Raw genomic sequence first — 25,874 nt, forward strand, 5'->3', positions numbered from 1 at the left:
AAGTGATGTCGTTGCGTCTTTTTAGCCTGAAACCTGTCATGTTTTCTCAAATTCAAACTGCTATACAGATGCAAATGATTGTTATCATAATCATTTGACTCAAACGCTCTCGCTTTGCGTTGTGAATGGTGTCCGTATGACTGAAACTCTCCTCTGTCTGTGTGTGTTTCTGGCCAGGTGTTCCGGACGGACTTCATCACGGCCATGAAGCTGCCAGACTCGGCCCAGCTGGGCCCTGATGACTTCTACGTGCTGTCTGACCCCTGGAGACAGGAGTGGGAGAAGGGGGTCCAGGTCCCCGCCAGCGTAGACGCCATCCCAGAACCTGTCGTCAGGTAGGGAGGATGCTTACTGTTTGAGGGCTCTATTAAAATCACCTGATTCCATTATGTTTTTCCAGGGTTCTGTTTTGTCAGGTTTTCGCTTTCAACCCCCCCCCAACAAATTTCAATAGATTAACAATGCTTTAAACACATCAGGACACTACTTTTGAGCTTTAGGGAAAATGTGAGACAAATTCCATTGCACACCTAGCAAGAGGCTGTTGTTTAGTGATTGTTTTTGAAACGCACATGTGATGGTAGAGTTTGCAAAACAAAACTAGCCACTGTATGCAAATAATCCTATCATTCTGCAAGGTAAGCTGAGGCTGCTTTGTATGTCACATTTAATTGAGAAGGTTTTTGGGAATGCCTTTCCATCTACCAGAATATTTTTCATGAGCCTCATTGCTGATGACGACACAAAGTGCCAGCTGCCCGTTTGCCTATTCAGAAAGTTGCAGGAATCACAAATCACATTCTGTTTGTGTCTTATGATAGACTTGGGCAAATTTTAAAGAAATATTCACTTCATTTAGTTTATTCCCCACTAAGTTCAATACATGTTTTGAATATTGTTGAATTCCATTTTTGTGATTCCGTCCATGTTTTTAGGGCCCTACTGTTTGAATGCTTTCACTGCTCTGAGAGGACACAGACCTGTGTGCTTAGCTTCACCATCTCCCACAGACAGACCACACACATGCCCCATTCCCCACCTCACACATTTGACAGGTTTTACTGGAAGTGATCACAGCAGCACCATGTGTTCTAGGGGTCAGGTCAGCTGCATTGTGAGAAAGGGTTTGTAGTGGGGCCCTTAAGTGCTGCTCAGTGTCCATTGTTCATAGGATCACACACCGTCCAGGGTTCATGGGATCACACACCGTCCAGGGATCATGGGATCACACACCGTCCAGGGATCATGGGATCACACACAGTCCAGGGTTCATGGGATCACACACCGTCCAGGGTTCATGGGATCACACACCGTCCAGGGTTCATGGGATCACACACCGTCCAGGGATCATGGGATCACACACCGTCCAGGGATCATGGGATCACACACCGTCCAGGGATCATGGGATCACACACCGTCCAGGGATCATGGGATCACACACCGTCCAGGGATCATGGGATCACACACCGTCCAGGGTTCATGGGATCACACACCGTCCAGGGATCATGGGATCACACACCGTCCAGGGTTCTTGGGATCACACACCGTCCAGGGTTCATGGGATCACACACCGTCCAGGGTTCTTGGGATCACACACCGTCCAGGGTTCTTGGGATCACACACCGTCCAGGGATCATGGGATCACACACCGTCCAGGGTTCTTGGGATCACACACCGTCCAGGGTTCTTGGGATCACACACCGTCCAGGGTTCATGGGATCACACACCGTCCAGGGTTCTTGGGATCACACACCGTCCAGGGTTCTTGGGATCACACACCGTCCAGGGTTCATGGGATCACACACCGTCCAGGGTTCATGGGATCACACACCGTCCAGGGTTCTTGGGATCACACACCGTCCAGGGTTCATGGGATCACACACCGTCCAGGGTTCATGGGATCTGGGAACACGGAGATGTTGGTCGGAGTTCGTCAGATGGGGGGGACTACACAGACTGGGTTGTAGGCTTATTCATCTCCCAGAGGGAGGATGGGGCGCGCACACACACTCATGCGGAGACACGCACCTACACAGAGACTCACGGAGTGAGGCAGAGGTCAAGTGGGGGGTAGAGAAGTCACACCAAAGGGAAACATCAACAAACCTCAGTGCTTTACTCTCCGTCTGCTCATGCAGGAAACACAATGTGCAAAGATGGATTGGATAGATAAGCTGTGTAGAGCTGGATAGATAGATAGACACTAGGGTAGCCTAGTGGTTAGAGCATTGGGCCAGTAACCGAAAGGATCGAATCCCCGAGCTGACAATGTAGTTAACCCATTGTTCCCATCATTGTAAATAAGAATTTGTTCTTAACGGAGTGACTTAGTTAAATAAAAACGAATTAAAAAAGGTACAAATTATGAGAGAAACAGAAGGCTAACTAGATAAATGGATGGATAGATTCACAAATTAGCATGTGCTTGATTGATTTAGAATGTGGGGAGATGCAGGGATAGAGGGTTGAAGGTAGATAATAAGTGAGTTGACTGCACTTAAAAATAATGACATCTTCCAAACATTGTGGAAAGGAAAAGCTGCAGGGCCTGTCGGTCTCAGCTAGCCTCTCTCGGGCTCGCAGTCCTCCTCTTCTTGTCCACTGTGCGGCCCTCTCTCGGGCTCGCAGTCCTCCTCTTCTCGTCCACTGTGCGGCCCTCTCTCGGGCTCGCAGTCCTCCTCTTCTCGTCCACTGTGCGGCCCTCTCTGGGGCTCGCAGTCCTCCTCTTCTCGTCCACTGTGCGGCCCTCGCTCGGTCTGTACGAGCTCACTGTGCCCTCGTGGTTTCCGATAAACACTTAATGGTCGAAGAGAAAGACCGAGATGGCTCGGTCCCTGTGTTTGTGCTCCTTTTCAAAGTGCGAGAGAGACCCCCCCCACTCCCTTGGCCAAGTGGAAGTAATTAGCCGTTGCATAACAGTCTCATTCTGCAGACAGAGAATGACGAATTGGCACGGTATCTTTAGCCTCAGTCCCCATTGAAACGCAGGGAAAGAAATCATTACATGTACGAGAACCTTCTTTTCTCCTAATAAGAAAAGGCTTGACGCAGCAGCAAAGGCAAAAATTGTTTTATTCTGTTGGCTGTGGTGGCGGCGAACTGGAAACCATCATACTTCGAAAGACTTTTGGTCTTTTGGTTTGGCCTGAGGGGAAGAGGATAGGAAAACCAAACAGTAGCTGAGAAAAAGGGCAAGCGAGTGCATGACTTGGTGGCTCAGTGGGGAGATAAAATACGTTTGGGGTTCAGAGGTCAAGAGAGCCGAGGAGCAGGGCCTTGGCCTAGGAAACGAGCATTGCTTCCCCAGGGAACAACCTCCTCTCAGTCCTAGGCTACATCCCAAATGGCACCCTATTCGGTGTAGTGCACTAACTGTGGCCAGAGTCTTTGATCAGCTCAAGGCAGCATCCTTTCCCAGCAGACCAGGCTTGAAGTCACAGTACACTATTTTATGTCCACTTCAACAACTGGAAACTCCCCAAACTCCTTCCATGCAAGACTCCTTCAATGATGATGATTGACATTATAAAGAGACAGGCTTTCGGCCAAGGATGAGCATGGGTCAAGGAGGTTTTAAGAACCCACTGTTCTGTACCACATCATTACCAAACTGACTGGTTCTGCCTGGCCTGGGTCACTGGGTTCAGGATTGACTGAGCTTGGCTTGCTGCTCTCTGGCCTGTCTCTGCTTGGCCTGGTAATGGTAACTCTGACCGCAGCCTGCCTGCTGTCTGTCTAACCCCAGTGCCTGGGCCGGCAGGCCTGCAGTTTCCAGAGCAAACCTGGGTTCAATACTATTTGAAAACTTTCAAAATAGTTTGTTTGCTTCAGTCAGCCTGGAGTGCCGGGGGTGGGGTCCATATGCGTCAGGAAGTTCAATCAAGCCCCGCTAAAGTATTAGAAGTGGTTTTGAATAGTATTTCTCCTGTTCTCCAGAGCTGCTGTGCAGAACAGGCTTTGTTAGAGTCCAGTCATGCTGTTGTAAGCTCTCTCACCAGGGTGGCTGGATGGAGGGGTGCCATCACTTCTAGGCCTATACTCTCCTGTTAACAATGTCACAGGGATGCCCTCTCCTTTCATTGCCTTATCTATGGCTTGGTGAACTATGGCTCAATCCCACATCCACCCCTTGCCCCTACCCCCTATGCACTGAAAATAAGGGATAATTTTAAGCAATACGAAGGTAAATATGGTTTGGATTCTCCGGTCACCTTTTCTATGCGCCAGTAACCCATCAGTGGATTGGTAGACCTCGCTGTAGTGGTACACCACCTATTGAGTTGAAGACTGGTTTAGTAAAACGGGAGATGAAATCTATGCGAGCTGGGCTTGGAATCGTAAGCACATAGATCACTGAAAGTAGGCTATTAAGTCATTTGTATTATATCCTAAAGCACAACATTCTCCTAAGGATGTATGTGTGTGTATAAACTGTCCCCAGTTTGTGTGAGTGTGTGTGTTTTACAGTAGTGATCCCTTGGGTTGTGTTTGTGCGTTTAGTTGCGCGTGCGGGTGTGTGTGTGTTATTTCTCCCTTGGGTGGTGCAGCTGGATCTCTTTGCAAGGAAACGCAGTCTTCCCACCAAAAGCAGTGTGCAGCCACAGCGATGAATCCACCCTACAGACATACACACTCACCCTCCACACCAGTACTTGTGGTTGGACCCGTGTGACGGATTAAAGCTGTGTGCTATGCATCGTGGGCTGAGCAACATCTGGGGCATTAAAGGGTTCCCTACGAACTCCCATCTGCCTGCCCTCTCTCCTGTTCCTGCGTGTGTGTTTCTATGTGAGCTCATTGTGCCTCTGTCTACATGTATGTGTCGCGTGTTGTGCAGCCTGCCACCTCAGACATTCCTTACCGCTTTAGGGGGAAAGCTTTAGTTGTTGATCATCCCACATGAAACAACAGGCAGCTCCGTTGTTATCAGTTCCGCTGCTGCCCTGTGGTGCATGTCTCTGTGGTGTTTTTCTTTGTGGTTTGGTGAGGGGCCCCTCATGCCAATAGCTGTGGCGACTGTGGTCTGTGCAGGTGGCAGCAGGACCTTCAGAGTCTGTGTCCCAAATATCAACCTATTCCCTATATAGTGCACTGCTTTTGACCAGACCCCTATGGGCCCTATAAAGGGAATAGGGTACTCTTTGGGACGCAACCTCTGCTCTGTTTCGCCTGGGTGACTCATCCTCACTCACATCCCACTCCTTCTCACAAATGACGCTATTTCCTGCTCATCAGGGACCAGGAGACTGTTGGTTCAGCAGCCTTTTACTTTGTTTGAACATCTCTGGTAGGGAGAAGGAGATTAGGAGACACATGCTCAGAAGTACACACTACACACATGCTAGCTAGCAAGCCAATCAATCCACAGCGGATGTTAGCAAAACGGACAAAGCCTATACAACTGTCTCACCTAGGGATGCGCCGATATCCAATATTTTCCTAGCCCCCCCAAAAAATGATATTTACATTTTTGAGGCTTTTTAAACATTCTAGTACAGTTAAATAGTCACACATGGACGCAGCGGTCTAAGGCACTGCATCTCAGTGCAAGAGGCGTCACTCCAGTCCCTGGTTCGAATCCAGGCTGTATCACATCCGTTCGTGATTGGGAGTCCCATATGGCGGCGCACAATTAGCCGAGCTTTATCAGAGTTTGGCCGGGGTAGGCCGTCATTGTAATCAAGAATTTGTTCTTAACTGACTTGCCTGGTTAAATAAAGGTCTCACACACTCCACCGACCCCCAAAACGTTTTTGTTTTGTTTCCATTTACGTGTGTCCGCATTACCAGTAAAACATCATCATCAAAAAAAAAAACTTTCTTTCACCTACTTGCTGTGCTGTTTCGTTGTTCATTTGTTAAGTCGTTTCATTCTCAACCAGGATTTCATCACACATGTCGAGCAGTAAAGTTTCAGCTCTGTCTGTCCGTGGCCTTTCTCGGTGTGCACTGTTGCTGTGTCCGTTTCCATCTTGTCCAGCTCTGTATGTAACATTTCACGTTTCGTGTCTGTATTGAAGTAGCGGTCCTTGCACCTAGCATCGAGCCTGGTGGCGACACAGTAAAGAGGCTCAGAGAGAATGTCACCGCCTCACTTGTTCACAGCCTCAAGTACTTTTGTAAGTTTTAACCCCGCGGTCTGTGTCGGCAGTTTTGTTGAGCAGGCGTTTCAATTCCACGACGGGGATATGACATCTGCTGCAGACACAGTTTATTCCTCCAGTCTGGTGTTCAAACGGCGCCAGGAGTGTGTTCAAGTTTCAAACATGTTCTCAAAAGTCTTTTGAAATGGCAGCGGTATGAGAACCAGCACATTCTGGAACATTCAATACGGCTTTCCTCAGTACGAAATCCTCGTCGACCCACTGTGGGGTCAGACTCGGCATGCTCATGGGGCTGACGTCGCTGGTCCAGATGTCAGTCGTGACATTAATAGCAGTGACGCCCATAGCAAGTAGCTCATAGATGTACGTTTCAACAATACTGTGTAACTCCAGTAGGGCAACATCTGAAAAATTGTGTATACCGGGGCTCGACCAGCTCCAAGCCATTTTTATATTTATTTGAACCCCCTATTCACCATATTTTCGTGGTATATTGTATATTTGAGATTTGTCAAAGTATCCACCCTTTGCCTTGATGACAGCTTTGCACACTCTTGGCATTCTTTGTGGGAACTCCTTCTAGACTGTTGGAAAAGCATTCCAGGTGAAGCTGGTTGAGAGAATGCCAAGAGTGTACAAAGCTGTCAGCAAGGCAAAGGGTTATTACGTTTGTAGAAATACAAAACGTTCAATCATTCAATAGTATGTCATCGCTACACTTTCCATTCTGACATTACATGTATCCATCGCTGTTCTATACCTTTGATGTACAGTTCTAGGTCATTGTTCATACCATATGTAGGTCATATGAACTTCATCCACAACGATTCTGAGGAGTTTGGAGTTGTATAGGATTGAGGCCAACACATCTCTCCCCACCAGCTCTCCGGACTTCAGACGACGTGTTCGCATGCACCCTCACGTATAGCTTGTCTTCCACCACACACTGCTCTGAGACCCTGTTGCTGTGCGGATTTGTCATCCGTACACTAAAGTCTTTAGCCGGAAGACGACTGGCAGAATTTGAGGTTGTTTTCCGAGCTTTTTGAAGACTAGAACTAGCTAGCTGGTAAATTAGACTTTTCCCCAGAGCCCGTTGGCGAGACCGCCAATCCATCTTCCTCTCGCACGAAGGCTCGAAAATGCTCCAATTTTAGTCCTGTTTTAATGAAATCTCTAAGCTGGTCATTACTATGTGGCAGTGTCGTCTCTCCCTCTCCTTTTCAGAAAGCTCCATCGGAGTATTTCTCCCCACAGTTTGAGTCTAGTTGGGCAAGCTAGCTATCGATCTTTAGCTTGGCTTGTTTACAAGGAAGCGTGGGGGGTGTTGCACATATCGTGCATATGAGAAACAATCGAAAAGTTTGCTCAAATTCTGAGCGAATATTGAATTTTACACAGTGGGTCACAGCTCCTTTTGGTGTGTAGTCTCATCAACTAAACTTGTTCTGTGTGCGATTTTTAAAATAATCGGTTCAAGAACATTCATCTGGTGTAATAGAAGCAATTATTGTTACCATCATGATTGTCTTAAAAAGAAGTTTGATATACACGAAGATTGCCATTTTCCTCTTCACTATAATGGGGGATCCTACAGTGCCTGCAGTACCGCGGTCGGCCTTGAACTTATTGGCTTCAGTCCTTCTTCCCTGGTTTAGACTTAGGCAGACTGGAAATATAACACTTACTTTTTCCTCCCACTGTATGTGAACCTGTTGGAATTACCTGGATTTCTACATAAATTAGTCATACAATTGGAAGACATTAAGTCACAACAATAGACACACACTTAAACTAAACTAATAACACACAAACAATTGTGATTGTTCATGTCTTTATTGAACACACTGTATTCACAGTGTGATTGTTCATGTCTTTATTGAACACACTGTATTCACAGTGCAGGTTGGAAAAAGTATGTGAACCTTTGGATTTAATAACAGGTTGACCCTCCTTTGGTAGCAGAAACCTCAACCAAATGTTTTCTGTAGTCGTGGATCAGACCTGCATAACGGTCAGGAGGAATTTTGGACCATTCCTCTTTACAAAACTGTTTTGTTTCCACAATATTCTTGTGCAATATGTCTGGTGCAAACCGCTCTCTTGAGATGCTGTGGCATGACCTCAATCCGGTTGAGGTCAGGACTGACTGGACCACTCCAAAGGCATATTTTCTTCTATTGGAGCCGTTCTGTTGTTGATTTACTTCTGTCTTTTGGGTTGTTGTCCTGTTAGCCTCGCCTTCTCTTTATTTTCTCCTCTCCTCCTTCACTCAAGGTTTGGTGTTGTTTTTTCTCTGAGGTGGCGTAGTCGTGTTTCTTCGTTTTGCTGCGTTGTCCACTACTTTGTTCTAAGCGACCGACCCGCCTCTCGCTGTGTCTTTGGATAGAGGGAGATAGATTATGCCACACAGCAGCCTTCCTTGAGTTGTTGCAGCTCTATGGTCTGAAAGTGGCATCAATTCCTCTTCCTTGTCTCCCTTCACCTTGCGTCACTCGCTGTTGAATGCAGAACAAGGGAGAGTTTGTTGTTTTGAAAGTCTATTGAAAAAGTTTGGTTACTTGCTAGCTACCTAGTTTGGTTACTTGCTAGCTAACAACCGCAAAGCGGTTGGCATCAGTTGCTGGGACCGCCACCATCTGTCCAGTGATCCTGCCGATCTGAGGAGCTGCTTGGCGTAGCAGCTAGCCTAGCTGCTAGCTAGCTGCCAATCAAGCTAGCAGTTTTTTTTTTGAGGGCTTAAACACAGCCCACGACGCCTGGCTGGGACCGCAGATTGCCCTGGGCTTGTGGCTCTCTAGATGTCTTCTGTTTCCAGTCTACCCTGCGACGTGCCCTGTCTGGAATTGAGGTGTAACAGCGTAACCCATGTTGCTACCATGACAAAGCTCAAAGCCGACGGGAATAACGTTGGCGACAATGGTTTTTCACAGGTGAGGGATCTTTTAACTTCTTGCGTCGAGCAATCCCGGATCCGGGATCCTATTTATAGCCTCAAGCTCATTAGCATAACGCAACGTTAACTATTCATGAAAATCACAAATGAAATGAAATAAATATATTTGCTCTCAAGCTTAGCCTTTTGTTAACAACACTGTCATCTCAGATTTTCAAAATATGCTTTTCAACTATAGCTAAACAAGCATTTGTGTAAGAGTATTGATAGCTAGCATAGCTATAAGCCTAGAATTCAGCCAGCAACATCACAAAAACAAGAAAATCATTCAAATAAAATCATTTACCTTTGAAGAACTTCAGATGTTTTCAATGAGGAGACTCCCAGTTAGATAGCAAATGTTCAGTTTTTCAAAAAATATTATTTGTGTAGGACAAATCGCTCCGTTTTGTTCATGTTTGGCTATGAAAAAAAACCTGTATCCAGTTATAGCCTCAAGCTCATTAGCATTACGTAACGTTAACTATTTATGAAAATCGCAAATGAAATTAAATGAATGCTAGCTCTCAAGCTTAGCCTTTTGTTAACAACACTGTCATCTCAGATTTTCAAAATATGCTTTTGAACCATAGCAAAACAAGCATTTGTGTAAGAGTATTGATAAGTAGCGTAGCATTTAGCGGGCAACATTTACACAAAAACCAGAAAAGGATTCAAATAAAATCATTTACCTTTAAAGAACTTCGGATGTTTTCAATGAGGAGACTCCCAGTTACATAGCAAATGTTCAGTTTTTCCTGAAAGATTCTTTGTGTAGGAGAAATCGCTCCTTTTTGTACATCTTGTTTGGGTACCAAAAAACCCCAAAATTCAAAACGGCTAACTGTTTTCCAAATTAACTCCATAATATCGACTGAAACACGGCAAACGCTGTTTAGATTCAATCCTCAAGGTGTTTTTCACATATCTCTTCGTTGATATATCTTTCGTAGATGTCTACTTTCTCCTCTGAATCGCTTGGAAAAAGACGTGCAGTTGAAGATGACGCACCAATTTCAACGGTGGACACCTGGCAAATGTAGTCTCTTATGGTCAATCTTCCAATGATATGCCTACAAATACGTCACAATGCTGCAGACACCTTGGGGAAACGGGCAGGCTCATTCCTTGCGCATTCACAGCCGTGTAAGGAGACAATGAAAAACAGAGCCTCAAAAATCCTGCTCATTTCCTGTTTGAAGTTTCATCTTGGTTTCGCCTGTAGCATCAGTTCTGGGGCACTCACAGACTATCTTTGCAGTTCGGGAAACGTCAGTGTTCTCTTTCCAAAGCTGTCAATTATATGCATAGTCGAGCATATTTTTTGATCCAATAATGAAATAGCGCCCCCATAGATGTAAGAGGTTAAACTAACAAAGATAATTATACAAGCAGTTGTTAACAACAATAATATAGCTTCAAGTGTTGTCCAAATACGGATGGAGTCAACTAATAAAAGAACGGACGACTTGACCAGAGTGGTCCAGGACCTGAAGAACAGTTTGCAGTTCTCCCAGGCTCAGCTTGACTAGTTTAATTGACCAGAGAGGTCCAGGACCTGAAGAACAGTTTGCAGTTCTCCCAGGCTCAGCTTGACTAGTTTAATTGACCAGAGAGGTCCAGGACCTGAAGAACAGTTTGCAGTTCTCCCAGGCTCAGCTTGACTAGTTTAATTGACCAGAGAGGTCCAGGACCTGAAGGACAGTTTGCAGTTCTCCCAGGCTCAGCTTGACTAGTTTAATTGCGTACTTCCGCTACGACATGCTTGTAAATTCGCTCTGGCTTTCTACGCCAACTCTCGTCTGAGTGTGCCAGAGCGCAGAATACCTGACAGATTTACAAACGCTCAACACGTTTTGAATATGGCCGGTGTCAGTAAACGCTGGCAAAAGAGTGTAAATTGTTGCCAGCAGCACAGTTGCAGTCACCAACACTCTGGATAACATAGCATCCTAACCAGCTCTGCTAGGGCAAGTAAAATGGTCAGTGAGCTGTACTCTAATTTGTGTATGGAAGTAGCTAGCAAGGTAGCCAACATTAGCCAGCTTGGCTGCTTGACTGTTGTTTTTAGAACAAAACGCTCAGATCATCCCTTAAAGAATTGGATGGGGCTTAAGCGGGTGTGAACGATGCTGAATGGAAGTAGACAGAGCTCTCCAATAGGCACCAAAACTTTCAAAGGCCATTTTCTCAAAAGTGAGGTTACAAGTTTATCAACTAACTTTCAAAGCAGAATTACTTTCCCATTGTTCCTCAAATATAGTATATGATATACCGTTTTGTCGCTCTGTGTTTCTGATTTTATCCAATGTAAAAAAAAAAAAAAAAAAAAACACTTTCTAATTTTGCTACATAAGACCGAAATCAAGGCGGTCGGTCATAAATTACTTGGTGTTACCTTCGATTGTGAACTGTCATGGTCAAAACATATAGATTCAATGGTTGTAAAGATGGGGGAGATGTCTGTCCGTAATAAAGATGTGCTCTGCTGTTTTGACTTAACACAACACTCCACAAAGAAAGGCCTGCTACAGGCTCTAGTTTTATATTCTCTTGATTATTGTCCAGTCATAAGGTCAAGTGCTGCAAAGAAAGACCTTGTTAAGCTGCAGCTGCCTAGAATAGTGCGGCACATTTTGCTCTTCATTTGTAATCAGAGGGCTAATATTAATACCATGCATGCCAGTCTCTCTTGGCGTCACTTCTTGTTTTCATAAGAAACATTGTGTTGGAAATTCGAAATAGTTTGCATAGTCAACTTACACACCGATTTACACCACCAGACATGCCACCAGGGGTCTTTTCAGTCCCCAGGTCCAGAACAAAGTCCAGGAATTATAGAGCCATGAGTGCATGGAACTCCCATCTTTTATATAGCGCAAGTGAACAGCAAACCTGGTTTCAAAAACAAATAAAGCAACACCTCACGGCACAATGTCTCTCCCCCATGTGACCTACTGGTTGTGTGTATGTATTGACATGTATGCAGTAACCACCCCGTCATTCAGAGCCCCACCTGTCTTGTTGTGTGTATGTAGTGACGACCCCGTCATCCAGAGCCCCACCTGTCTTGTTGTGTGTATGCAGTAACGACCCCGTCATTCAGAGCCCCACCTGTCTTGTTGGGTGTATGCAGTAACCACCCCGTCATTCAGAGCCCCACCTGTCTTGTTGTGTGTATGCAGTGACGACCCCGTCATTCAGAGCCCCACCTGTCTTGTTGGGTGTATGCAGTAACCACCCCGTCATTCAGAGCCCCACCTGTCTTGTTGTGTGTATGCAGTGACGACCCCGTCATTCAGAGCCCCACCTGTCTTGTTGTGTGTATGCAGTAACCACCCCGTCATTCAGAGCCCCACCTGTCTTGTTGTGTGTATGCAGTAACCACCCCGTCATTCAGAGCCCCACCTGTCTTGTTGTGTGTATGCAGTAACCACCCCGTCATTCAGAGCCCCACCTGTCTTGTTGTGTGTATGCAGTAACGACCCCGTCATTCAGAGCCCCACCTGTTTTGAGCCACGCGTAGCTAACAAACGTGTCACATATCAGTTTGCAAACAATGTAAAAAAAATTAGAAAACAATAATATTTTAGTTACTAAAGCCTCCAAACAAGCATGGTCTCTTGAGTAAGGCAGCTCCAACATGCAGGTGTTTCAGCCAAGCCCAGTGCTTTCTGTGGTGGTGGGCCAGCCAGCGTAAGATACAGAGCGTAGGGGTTGGTAATGGCCTCTAGTTGCGCCGTGATTGGCTCAGTGTTCTGTCACTCATGGGGACACTACGTCACTGCCAAATCTAAAGGTAGAGCTCAAAAATTCAACCCCCTTGGGTGCTGCCATAGAGTTACATTAGAAGTGCCCATCCAAGAAGGCTCAAGGTTATTGGCCACAGATAAAATTACGCCAAATCACGTTATCTATCTAGTAGCTTTGATTGGACTGATAATGTCAACAGCATGCTTTCAAAATATTAGCTAGCAGTCGTCATCATAAATCAAGTAGACTATCTACTGGCAAATCCTTTTCAATCCTTGTCATTTGAAGAGAAATAATGAAGAGAAATTTATAGATAAAATGTCAATCACCACCTTCCGGAGACACCTGAAACCCCACCTCTTCAAGGAATACCTAGGATAGGATAAGTAATCCTCCTCACCCCCCCCCCCCCCCTTAATGATTTAGATGCACTATTGTAAAGTGGCTGTTCCACTGGATGTCAGAAGGTGAATTCACCAATTTGTAAGTCGCTCTGGATAAGAGCGTCTGCTAAATGACTTAAATGTAAATGTAAATGTAAATGTATCGGTGCTCATTGGACATCAACATTACCCAACAAGTTGGAAATTGCAAATTCAACATGAATGGTTTGGAAGGAATCCGTGGCTAACTGCAAGCATTGCAAAGCAATCACTAGGTTGCTATTCAGTGTAGTGTGTTCTTTTTTCTTCTTCTTCTTCTCCCCAATCTTAAAATGATAAACATTCAACATTGTCCATGCTGTCAATCCACCATGATTTCTGCCGCACTCAAAACAACTTAACTTGGAAATCTGACTTCACTGAGTTCAAGACAACTGGGAACTCGGGAGAAAACGAGCTCAGTCTGGCAAAATACTTTTTGAACGGTCATCCAACTCGGAATTGTAAGTCGGGAACTCGGGCCTCTTTCTTGAGCTACGACCTGAAGATCACTGACGTCGTGATTCAACGTTGGTTTTTTCCGAGTTCCTAGCAGTGGTAAGGTGTTGGGACTCTGCTGTTGGGACGTGCTAAGGTTTTTACATTTATGTCAATTGTAAAGTATTTTGTTTGTAATGCATTTTTTGTTATATGTCGAACCCCAGTAAGAGACTAGCTGTCGCTAATGGGGATCCTAATAAATCAACCTGCATTGATGACTATTCTGCTTCATTGATGACTATTCTGCTTCATTGATGACTATTCTGCTTATTCAATGTAAAAAAAAAAGAAGATAAATGCTCATCTGTTATTCACTATTGACAACATCACTTTAACTTTTGAATTCCATTTTCTTTTTCGTGTGAGCTCAATGCGCTGTTTCTCAAGAGATCGATCAAGTGTGAACTGTGCGACGAGGTTTAGCGTTGAAAACATGGTAATTAACTACAGTGACCGTGAGCCTACTTGTCTGCGTGGGGCAGACACGGACAATGAGAGGGACAGAAGAAGCGCGGTTGAGAGGGATAGAGAGCTGTTGTAATCTCTTCCTGGCCTACTTGTCTGCGTGGTGCAGACACGGACAATGAGAGGGACAGAAGAAGCGCGGTTGAGAGGGATAGAGAGCTGTTGCAATCTCTTCCTGGCCTACTTGTCTGCGTGGGGCAGACACGGACAATGAGCGGGACAGAAGAAGCGCGGTTGAGAGGGATAGAGAGCTGTTGCAATCTCTTCCTGAAAAACACAGTTAATAGTTGGTATTCATAAAAGTATGATTTTACTTTGAACTACAAACATAGTGGTTTTGTCAGACCGCATAGGAAGCAGCTCTATAGAGATGAGATGACAACTTGGGATGAAATAGTTAAGTCATCAAATAAAATACATGTTGTATACAGAACTGAAGTAATTGTTTAAGATGGCTTTGCAGAAATCGATCTGCCATTTCCTGGTTGCTAAAATTCAGTTAGTGACAAAGGAAGCAAGTACAGTGTAGAGAATCATTGTGCCATCTGAACCGCTGTGAAATATATTTTCCATAACCAAAACATATTGTCAGCTGTTTGAAGCTAATGCACATAGAACAGATATACAGCTCCTTAGACTTGGTTTCAATGACCGACATATCTATAACTCACATTTCAATGTAAATTTGGTCAGGTCGCTAAAAAAGTTACATATTGCATCTTTAAGTGATAAGCAGTAAGGGCATGTATTCATTGTTTTATTCTGTTGCAGCATTCATCCCACATAATGCATAGTGCATTTAATAAAAAAACATGATCTAAATCGGAAACCATGATCATTTTTTTATCATCGAACTGAAAACGAACCGACCTCAAAACGCCACTAATCGCTCAGCACTATTGTTCATACAGTACCGTAGCCTAGATCCTCAACATAGAAAAGTACTTCTGCACTGAGTAAGGTCTTTTTGTTAGTCTCAAAGGGTTCAGTTGCTGAACCCCCAAAACAACACATTTTAAACCGGTGTGGTGGGCTGGCTGGATGCTGGTGGGCTGGCTGCCTGGAAGTGTCTCAGACAGGGAGAGGAATGCAGGAAGAGGGGGCAGAGACTTGCTGGTGGGACCCCCCTCCACCCTAACCCCTCTTACTACAGGCCAGGTGTTGGTTAGCACTTTACTGTATTGCAGATTGGCGTGCGTGCGTGCGCGTTCACACGCTACAGAGTGCTGTGCCACAGCTGCATAGGAAGAGGTTAGGCTGGGGGAACCAAAAACACATACCAAGCAACGTGACGACGCTGCATGTGGGTTAGTTACTGTGCCCCATTATAAGTGGGGTATTGAGAACGTCTGACTGTGACTGAACCCCAGGCAGCCCATGAGATGAGCGGCTAATAGAGAAAGCAGTGAGAAGAGGGGCAGACCTGGGTTCAAATACAATTTAAAATCTTTCAAATACTTACATTTTGCTCTTGCCTGCCTGGACTGCCAGATTGGCAGGGGTTGCAGTTTTGGGATTATTCTATTAGTCCATTAAACCAGGCAAGCTCAATCAAGCACTGAGATAAAGTATTATAAATGATTTACAGCAGTATTTGAACCCAGGTCTAGAAAGGGGTCATGCTGCTACAGTGTGCTCTACTGTATCATTATACTGAATAACTAAACAAACCAGATTCATAGAAATGGCGGATAGGATGACACAGTTGGGTCTGTGACCACCTGCTCCGCCATGCTGCTTCTGACCGCTGTGTTATGGGCAGTGTGGGGTAACGAATTCACACCCCTTGACTTTTTCCGCGTTTGGTCGTGTTACAAATTGAGATTAAAATGTATACTTTTTTTTTATCGACACAAAATACTAAAATATCAAAGTAGAATTTGTAAAAAAAATAATAAAAATAAATAAATAAATAAAAAAACCTTCAAATTTCTGGAAAATAAAACCCTAATATCTTGTTAAGTATTAAACCCCCTGAGTCAATACATGGTAGAATCACCTTTGGCAGCGTTTACAGCGGTGCGTCTTTTTGGGTAAGTCTCTAAGATCTTTGCATACCTGGATTGTACAACATTTGCCCATTTTATTATTTTGAAACTCTTCAAGCTCATTGCTAGACAGTCATTTTCAAGTCTTGCCATATTTTCAAGCTGATTTTAAGTCCGAACTGTAGTTGGGCCACCTAGGAACATTCAATGTCGTCTTGGTAAGCAACTCCAATGTATATTTGGCCTTGTGTTTTAGGTTATTGACCTGCTGAAAGGTGAATTTGTCTCCCAGTGTCTGTTAGAAAGCAAACTGAACCAGGTTTTCCTCTAGGATTATGTGCTGAGCTCTATTCCGTTTCTTTTTATCCTGAAAAACTCCCTTGTCCTTGCTGAGGACAAGCATATCCATAACATGATGCAGCCACCACCATGCTTGAAAATACTAAATGAAGAGTGGTGCTCAGTGTTGTTGGATTTGCCCCAAACATAATGCTTTATTTTCAGGACAAAAAGTACATTTCATTGCCACATATTTTTATTGCTGTGTTACTTTCCTCATTGCAAACAGGATGCATGTTTCGGAATATATTGTATTCTGTACAGCCTTCCTCCTTTTCACTCTGTCATGTAGGCTAGTATTGTGGAGTAACTATAATGTTGTTGATCCATCCTCAGTTTTCTCCTGTCACAGCCATTAAACTCTGCAACTGTGTTAAAATCACCATTTGCCTCATAGTGAAATCCCTGAGCGGTTTCCTTCCTCTCCGTCAACTGAAGGACACTTGTCTTTGTAGTGACTGGGTGTATTGATACACCATCCAAAGTGTAATTAATAACTTCACCATGTTCTAAGGGATATTCAATGTCTGCTTTTTATTTTTACCCATCTACCAATAGGTGCTCTTCTTTGCGAGGCATTGGAAAACCTCCCTGGTCGTTGTGGTTGAACCTTTGCGTGAAACTCGCTACTTGACTGAGGGACCTTACAATTATCTGTATGTTTGGGGTTCAGAGTTCGGGTTGTCATTCAAAAATCATCTCAACCCCTATTATTTCACAGAGTGAGTCCATGCAACTTATTATGTTACTTGTTAAGCCATGTTTACTCCTGAACATATTTAGATAAAACAAAGGTGTTGAATACTTATTGACTCAAGACATTTCAGCTTTTAATTTCTTTTGTAAACATTTCTGAAAACAAAACTCTGCTTTGACACACGTGGGAAAAGGGGGGGTGAATACTTTCTGAAGACATTGTATGTTCATTTTATTTCTGCCTGCCCCCTCGCTCCCTTGCGCTGGCTCGCTTGTGGTGTATTCATTACACTGATTCGGAATTTGTCCAATAGAAACTCACGTTTCAGTTGCAAATCATTCTAGTTTTGCAACTGTTTGGACTAATGATTATACCCCTGCTCTTTCTCTTCGCTAATGATGCGAGTGTGTGTTCAGTCTTCGGTCTGTAGAATATCCTAGCCTATCAATTGATGATGGGCCCTACTTAACTGAAGTTGCGAGGCATTTCAAGCCAAGACATTGCGAGATGCGGCTTAAGATTGCCGATAGATAGGCCTAGTGCACTCTTCTGACTGTCTGTCTGGTGGCCGACCTGCCTCTTCTGTGCCCCTCCCCTCCTCGTGGACACGGGGAGTCGACGCGCCAGGAGTCGAGGAATCAATTATTTTGGAGTCGACTCTCCACCACTTTGTCACCGTCCATTAAAAGTTGGGAAAATGAACGGCAAGCGACAGCAGCGAAGTCCTGTAGTTTGAAAAGTTAAGTGAGAAGGAAATGCAGACTTTGCGAGGTGGAATTGAGGTACAGGTGCAATGCTTAACCATCTGAAAGGGACACCGTGAGACCCAAGCCGTTTCTGGCAGCAGCACAGCTGCATTGTAAATTCACATGGAATTGAAATGAATTTTTTCTTATTGTTTTAACGGAAAAGCGAGTAAAAAGAAATGGCAGTTTAAACGTCAACGCGTCTCTTCAGTCCTCACCACCTGTGCTCCCCAGGGATTTGACCAGTTGTTAACGTGTTCACAATGACGCAATTAAGGAGGAAAGCTTCTTGCGAGTTTAGATCTTCCCACCAGAAACTCCCATGCGAAGGCCTTTTACTAAGACGAAATGAAAAGAGCTCAGCGTATTTATTTTCCCTGTTCGTTTACATTCCCGATCGGCACCGACTGAGAAATACTTTCCTCTCCAGCCGAACCCGGAGCCTAAAGCCTATTGCCAGGACCTCCACTGGTTCAAGATGCTCCCAAATGGCACCTTGTTCCCTTTCTACTGTCGTACTTTTGACCAGGGAACATAGGGGCCCGGTACTCATTTTTGAGTGACTGTATTTTTTTTAAACCAATATTCTATATGAGGTGCCAGTACTCAAGCGGTAGAAAATTCCAGGTTACAGTACTTTTGTACCCGGCCCAATAACTCCACTCTTTATGCCATACATTTTCATCAACTTTCTGCTTGTGTGGAGATGATTGATGATGGAGACTGGTGGATGAATGCAATGCCTGGCTGTTGTTATGGTGCTTTACCTGGGAGAGGGCAATAATGGGGAAACGGCTTTCTGAGAACTGGTCTTTCTTTGTTAGATCACCATCTCTACCAGGAAGCTGTAACATGTAGCCTAATCACTTATACAAACAGGCAGACGTGTGCACACACATACATGGAAACACAGCACACACACTTACACAACACACACTCCAATTTGTGAATGCTGTCCATACATGTAATGAGGACTCAGGCTCTCAGAACATGAGCAATAGCTTGCTTTCTCTTGCCATCACTAGACAACTACACGCAAATGTGCAGGTGCATTGAATAGAAACTTGTGATACATAAGTACTGACGCACTTTCATTTTCATAAACACCTTACACACACACACACACACCATGCAGTGCTGATAGATAAAACCACTCAACATGTTTTCCAACGCCTTGCATTCCCTTATTTTCTTCCACCTGTTTGATTGAATATGAATGGTGGAAATTATATAAATGAGCTGTACAGCTGCTGTACACAGAAATGAATGTGTGTCCTGCAATATGGATTTGGAACTGGCAGAAAACAATGGAGGCGTTTCCCCTTTCTCTCTCTCTCTCTCTCTCTCCCTCGCTCCATCTTTCTCTCCCTCTTTCTCACTTCTCTTGCTCTCTTGCGGACTGATGTTGCATAATCGTTTATGTAAAGAGGTATTCGTTCTTCCTCTAGAGGGTTTGTGTCTTCAACACACACTAACCTGCCGTTAAGCGCTAGCTAGCTAGCAGCCTGACTGTTAGCATACGTGTAGCCTGTTTAGCAGCTAGCTCGACACTTCCCTCCCTCCTCTATAGCCTCCTAATCAAGGGGATAAACACAGGGACGCTAGCTCTCTGCTGAATTTCTTCACACTGCAGTGTTTTAGCAACAAAAAAAGGGGGGGGGGGACTAAAGGGAGGAGGTGGATGCAAACACTGAGGGAGCTGTGAGACCTGAAGCAAGGTCCTGGCGTGGTGCCAGTCCTGCTCTGGGCAGCAGCAGCCTCTCAGCCTTCCCTGTCTCCTGGCTCGCAACTGACTCAGTGGAAAATGTGAATGAAAACATTCCCCGAGCCCCTAACACAAATCACTTTTCTCCCTACCCCACTCCACCCCTCAAAACCCCCCCCAAGCGGGATTATTATGTTCCTTTTTTGGGGAGTGGGAAGGGGGCTTGCAATTGAGTGTTTTTCTGTGTAGGGTAACTGCCAGAGTTTTGGGAAGAAGAAGAGAAAACGAATGGGGACGAAAACCGATAAAAGGCTAGTAGGAGGCGCAGTCAAACCCTAGCTGGCTAGACTGATTGTTCTTGTTGTGAGAGTGACTCTGTAGTAAGGAGGCGCAGTAAAACCCTAGCCGGCTAGACTGATTGTTCTTGTTGTGAGAGTGACTCTGTAGTAAGGAGGCGCAGTCAAACCCTAGCCGGCTAGACTGATTGTTCTTGTTGTGAGAGTGACTCTGTAGTAAGGAGGCGCAGTCAAACCCTAGCCGGCTAGACTGATTGTTCTTGTTGTGAGAGAGACTCTGTAGTAAGGAGGCGCAGTCAAACCCTAGCCGGCTAGACTGATTGTTCTTGTTGTGAGAGTGACTCTGTAGTAAGGAGGCGCAGTCAAACCCTAGCCGGCTAGACTGATTGTTCTTGTTGTGAGAGAGACTCTGTAGTAAGGAGGCACAGGAAAACCCTAGCCGGCTAGACTGATTGTTCTTGTTGTGAGAGACTCTGTAGTAAGGAGGCGCAGTCAAACCCTAGCCGGCTAGACTGATTGTTCTTGTTGTGAGAGAGACTCTGTAGTAAGGAGGCGCAGTCAAACCCTAGCCGGCTAGACTGATTGTTCTTGTTGTGAGAGTGACTCTGTAGTAAGGAGGCACAGTCAAACCCTAGCCGGCTAGACTGATTGTTCTTGTTGTGAGAGAGACTCTGTAGTAAGGAGGCGCAGTCAAACCCTCGCCGGCTAGACTGATTGTTCTTGTTGTGAGAGTGACTCTGTAGTAAGGAGGCGCAGTCAAACCCTAGCCGGCTAGACTGATTGTTCTTGTTGTGAGAGAGACTCTGTAGTAAGGAGGCACAGGAAAACCCTAGCCGGCTAGACTGATTGTTCTTGTTGTGAGAGACTCTGTAGTAAGGAGGCGCAGTCAAACCCTAGCCGGCTAGACTGATTGTTCTTGTTGTGAGAGAGACTCTGTAGTAAGGAGGCGCAGTCAAACCCTAGCCGGCTAGACTGATTGTTCTTGTTGTGAGAGAGACTCTGTAGTAAGGAGGCACAGGAATATGGCTCCCAATAAGCCTCAGCCATATCCATGACAACACGCTTGGCATTCCTGGGGCAGACCGCATTGGCATTGAAGGAATCACAAAATGGCAGCACACAGAAAGACTCAGTCGGGGCTCCGGTTAACCCTCTGTGTGCCACGCCTGACGACTTCGGAGAAAGAGACACTTGTTATCTGCTTTTGTCTAGTGCTTGATTTAAAATAAAAACTTATCCCCACATTCTGATTCGGTTTAGGCTGGTTGTCATTGTGAGAGAGGCTAAATTGTTTGTTCTCAAAGTGACTATCCAGCAATAACATCTAAAGGGCAGAGTATTTTTTTTAAAATTATTATTATTATTATTATTTTTGTTACATATCCTGGTTCCTCATCGAATTAATAAAATTACAAATTTCTCTTGACCCCCTCAATTCATTCTGTTATCAGTGCAAGCTATTTCACTAGAGGTATGAGTGCCAAATGGCACCCTACTCCCTACGTACTGCACTACAGTTGACCAGAGCCCTTTCATCCATTGTGTCACTGGAACATTTGAAAGTCATATCTGACTGCGAGGGTTGCTATGACTCGCGTTAAACACTGTGCCGTCTGTCTCGGCGAGGACTTTACTCTGCCGGGGGGAGATGCTGATGCATAACAGTATCTTTCTGATGATTTCAGTTTCTCTGTCTCGATCTGTCTTCCGTCTCTATCTTCCTCTCCTGCATAGGTCAGGTCAATGTTGCGGCTAGTTTAAAAAACACACACACACACACTAGTGATGCGCGGGTTGAATCATAGCCGTGGTCCAGCGGTTACATCCGCTGAGGGTTTACGGTCATTAAATATCGTGTGGCTGAAGGACAGGTGAGTGGTGGTCGGATTGAATAAAGAGAAGCAAAACCTTAAATTCCTTAATGTATAATTGTGCAATTTTATATAGGCTACATTGAGGTTTTTATTTTTGACTATCTGGTATTACTGCATAAGCATATCATTTTAGGGTTTTAACTGTACACGTGCCAAATAGCCTACACAGCCAATCTTCAGAACTTTTTCTGCCCTTCCCAAAAACATTAACGTCAATCTGCGGAGGCAAAAAAGGAGTTTGTCGGAGTGTAATTCAATAAGACAAAAGCTGCCAAAGGTGAGATGAATATAAAGAGAAGGGAGGGCCAGAAAAGTCATGTCTGGGAAAGATTTGGTGAAGTGGTAAAAGAGGATGATATCAGTGGGATAGATGTGGTGATTTATGAGGCTCTATCCCAATCTGACAGGATTCTGAATAGGGCTATGGCATGTCAAGGGGACTGCAGCCTGCCGTTTTAGATGGGTTAAATGGAAACTAAAATCTGGGCATTGACTAACCAGAATAAACTACTGTTTGTGGGTAAACTAAAGTCCTCTGATAATACTAGTCCTGTGCGACTCAACATCCCTGTGTTTTGAGGAAATGTCTGAGTTTGACAGGTGTTACTCGCGGTTTGAGCAAGAAGACAATAGCACTTCGTTCAATTTATCGACTCAGTTGTGCGTAGTGCATTTGGAAAGTATTCAGACCCCTTGACTTTTTTAACATTTTGTTACGTTATTCAAAAATGTATTAAATGAAAAATATTCCTTAATCTACAAACAATACCCCATGATGACAAAACAAAAACAGATTTGTAGATATTTTTGCAAAGGTAGAAATAATAATACAAATTTAAAAACGATCACATTTACGTAAGTATTCAGACCCTTTACTCAGTACTTTGTTGAAGCACCTTTGGCAGCGATTACAGCCTTGAGTCTTCTTGGCTATGACGCTATTAGCTTGGCACACCTGTATTTGGGGAGTTTCTCCCATTCTTCTCTGCAAATCCTCTCAAGCTCTGTCAGATTGGATGGGGACCGTCACTGTACAGCTATTTGCAGGTCTCTCCAGAGATGTTAGATCGGGATCAAGTCCGGGCTCTGGCCGGGCCACTCAAGGACATTCGGAGACACCAGAACAGAGAATCTTGTTTCTCATGATCTGAGAGTTCTTGAGGTGCCGTTTGGCAAACTCAAAGCTGGCTTTCATGTGCTTTTTACTGAGGAGTGGCTTCTGTCTGGCCACTCTACCATAAAGGCCTGATTTGGTGGAGTGCTGCAGAGAGGATTTTCCTTCTGGAAGGTTCTCCCATCTCCACAGAGGAACTCTAGAGCTCTGTCAGAGTGACCATCGGGTTCTTTGTCACCTCCCTGACCACGGCCCTTCTCCCCTGATTGCTAATTTTGGCTGGGCTGCCAGCTTTAGGATGCACTGTCAACTGTGGGATGTTTATATAGACAGACAGGTGGGTGCCTTTTCAAACCATGTTCAATCAATTGAATTTACCACTGGTGGACTCCAATCAAGTTGTAGAAACATCTTAAGGATGATGGAAACGGGACTGAGCTCAATTTCGAGCCTCATAGCAAAGGATCTGAATACTTATGTAAATAAGGCATTTCTGTTTTGAATTGTTAATACATTTCGCCTTGTCATTATGGGGTATTGTGTGTAGATTGAGGATTTGTTGTAATGTAACCAAATGGGGAAAAGGAGTCTGAATACTTTCAGAGGGATGAAGTATGTACGTATGAAGTGCCTACATGCATCGACTTTCCCCGTGAATGCTTCCATTTATACGCTTTCTGCAAATTAATTGAATATCGACAAATATAACGTACATTCTGGGGTAAAAATGATGTGAACCCTTTGGCGTTACCTGGATTTCTGCATAAATTGGTCATCAAATTTGATCTGATCTTCATCCAAGTCACAACAATAGACAAACAGTACGCTTAAACTAATAAAACACAAATTATTGTATTTTCTTTGTCTATATTGAATACATCATTTAAACATTCACAGTGTAGGTTGGGAAAAGTACGTGAACCCTTAATGACTTGGAGTCAGGAGTCAGCTAACCTGGAGTCGAATCAATGAGATGAGATTGGAGATGTTGGTTAGAGCTGCCTTGCCCGATTTAAAAACCCTCACAAAAAAAGCATTGCCTGATGTGAACCATGCCTTGAACAAAATAGTTCTCAGAAGACCCAAGATGAAGAATTGTTACCTTGCATAAAGCTGGAAAGGGTTACAAAAGCATTTCTAAGATAAAGTCCACAGTAAGACAAATTGTCTATAAATGGAGAAAGTTCAGCACTGTTGCTACTCTCCCTAGGAGTGGTGCAAAGATGACTGCAAGAGCACAGCGCAGAATACTTAATGAGGTTAAGAAGAATCCTAGAGTGTCAGCTAAAGACTTACAGAAATCTCTGGAACATGCGAACATCTCTGACAAGTCTACAATACCTAAAACACTAAACAAGAAGAATGGTGTTCATGGGGGTCACCACGGAAGAAGCCACTGCTGTCCAAAAGAAACCCCATTGCGGCACGTCTGAAGTTTGCAGAAGTGCACCTGGTTTGTTCACAGCGCTACTGGCAAATTCTGTGGACAAATGAAACTCCAGTTGTTGTTTGCAAGGAACACATAACACTGTGTAGAGGGGGGAAAAAGGCACCAACATCAAAACCTCATCCCAACTGTAAAGTATGGTGGAGGGAACATCATGATGTGGGGCTGCTTTGCTGCATCAGGGCCTTGACAGCTTGTTATAATTGACAGAAAAACTTGGGAATTCATTTATCAAGATATTTTGCAGGAGAATGTTAGACGATCTGTCTGCCAATTTGAAGCTCAACAGATGTTGAGTGATGCAACAGGACAACAACCCAAAACACAGAAGTAAATCATCAACAGAATGGCTTGAACAGAAGGAAATATGCCTTCTGGATTGGCCCAGTCAGTCCTGACCTCAACACAGTTGAGATGCTGTGGCATGACCTCGAGCAGTTCACACCAGACATCCCAAGAATATTGCTGAACTGAAACAGTTTTGTAAAGAGGAATTCCTCCTGACCGTTATGAGGGTCTGATCTACAACTACAGAAAGCGTTTGGTTTAGGTTATTTCTGCCAAAGGAGGGTCAACCAGTTATTAAATCCAAGGGTTCCCACATTTTGTCCCACCCTGCACTGTGAATGTTTACACGGTGTGTACAATGAAAGACATGAAAACATATAATTGCTTGTGTGTGTTTTAGTTTAAGCAGGCTGTGTTTTTGTCTTTTGTTGTGACTTAGATGAAGATCAGATAAAATATATTGACCAATTTATGCAGAAATCCAGGTATTTCCAAAGGGTTCACGTACTTTTTCTTGCCACTGTACATAACCAATGTTCTCTGGTAGTATTAGTCCCGTGCGACGAATAGGGCTATAGCCTTAACCCCTGCAGAATTACCCCCAATAAATGTAGGAAAAATGTGGACTTTGGAACAGAAGTGGAGAAATTATAATTGATTTCTTTCTGCTTCTTGAGAGAATGCAATGCTCAGTTAGCACCTCTACAGGTGGTATCTGTCTTCATCATCATAAAAGCTGATCATATTTCAAGCACATAAAATATGCATCGAAGCCGAACTGAAATCTTATTTTACTTACAACCAGTCAAACTAATGTCATTTAGACATTTTCCACAGAAAATCTTTCCTGCTTTTTTGTTGTTGCTTTATTGTATTTTCTCCCAATACCTAAGTGTCTTTCCTCTGTGAAAGATGAGAGAATTCACCGACGTCAACTGGATTGACGCATTCGTTCTATCCATCAATTACATTATTCTGTTGAGTAAGGGTTTATTTAGTCTTCTAGGGCAGCATGTCATGACAGAGAAGAAGCTACCTGTATCTAATAATAGACATGTTGACCAAAATGTCTGAAATTATAAGCAGAAACGTATCTACATCAGGCACCCGCTGTCAAAACATTGGTCTGCCATCTTTGACGGTAGCCGACAACACAGTTTCTATATTTGCAGGTTGGGGTCGAGTGCGGGTGGTTGCGGA

The 25,874-nt window shown here is 44.3% G+C and overlaps 1 protein-coding gene across 1 annotated transcript in view; it reads left to right on the plus strand.

Moving 5' to 3' along the window:
• The window catches only part of jade2 (jade family PHD finger 2), a 179,340-nt gene that overhangs the window by 48,216 nt on the left and 105,250 nt on the right, over positions 1 to 25,874 (plus strand). Inside the window, exon 4 of the mRNA XM_064978820.1 lies at positions 178 to 335. Within this exon, the coding sequence (XP_064834892.1) occupies positions 178 to 335 (158 nt within the window). The remainder of the gene's footprint in view (positions 1 to 177; positions 336 to 25,874) is intronic.

Source organism: Oncorhynchus masou, chromosome 11 (assembly GCF_036934945.1).
Source record: "Oncorhynchus masou masou isolate Uvic2021 chromosome 11, UVic_Omas_1.1, whole genome shotgun sequence".
NCBI classification, from domain to species: domain Eukaryota; kingdom Metazoa; phylum Chordata; class Actinopteri; order Salmoniformes; family Salmonidae; genus Oncorhynchus; species Oncorhynchus masou.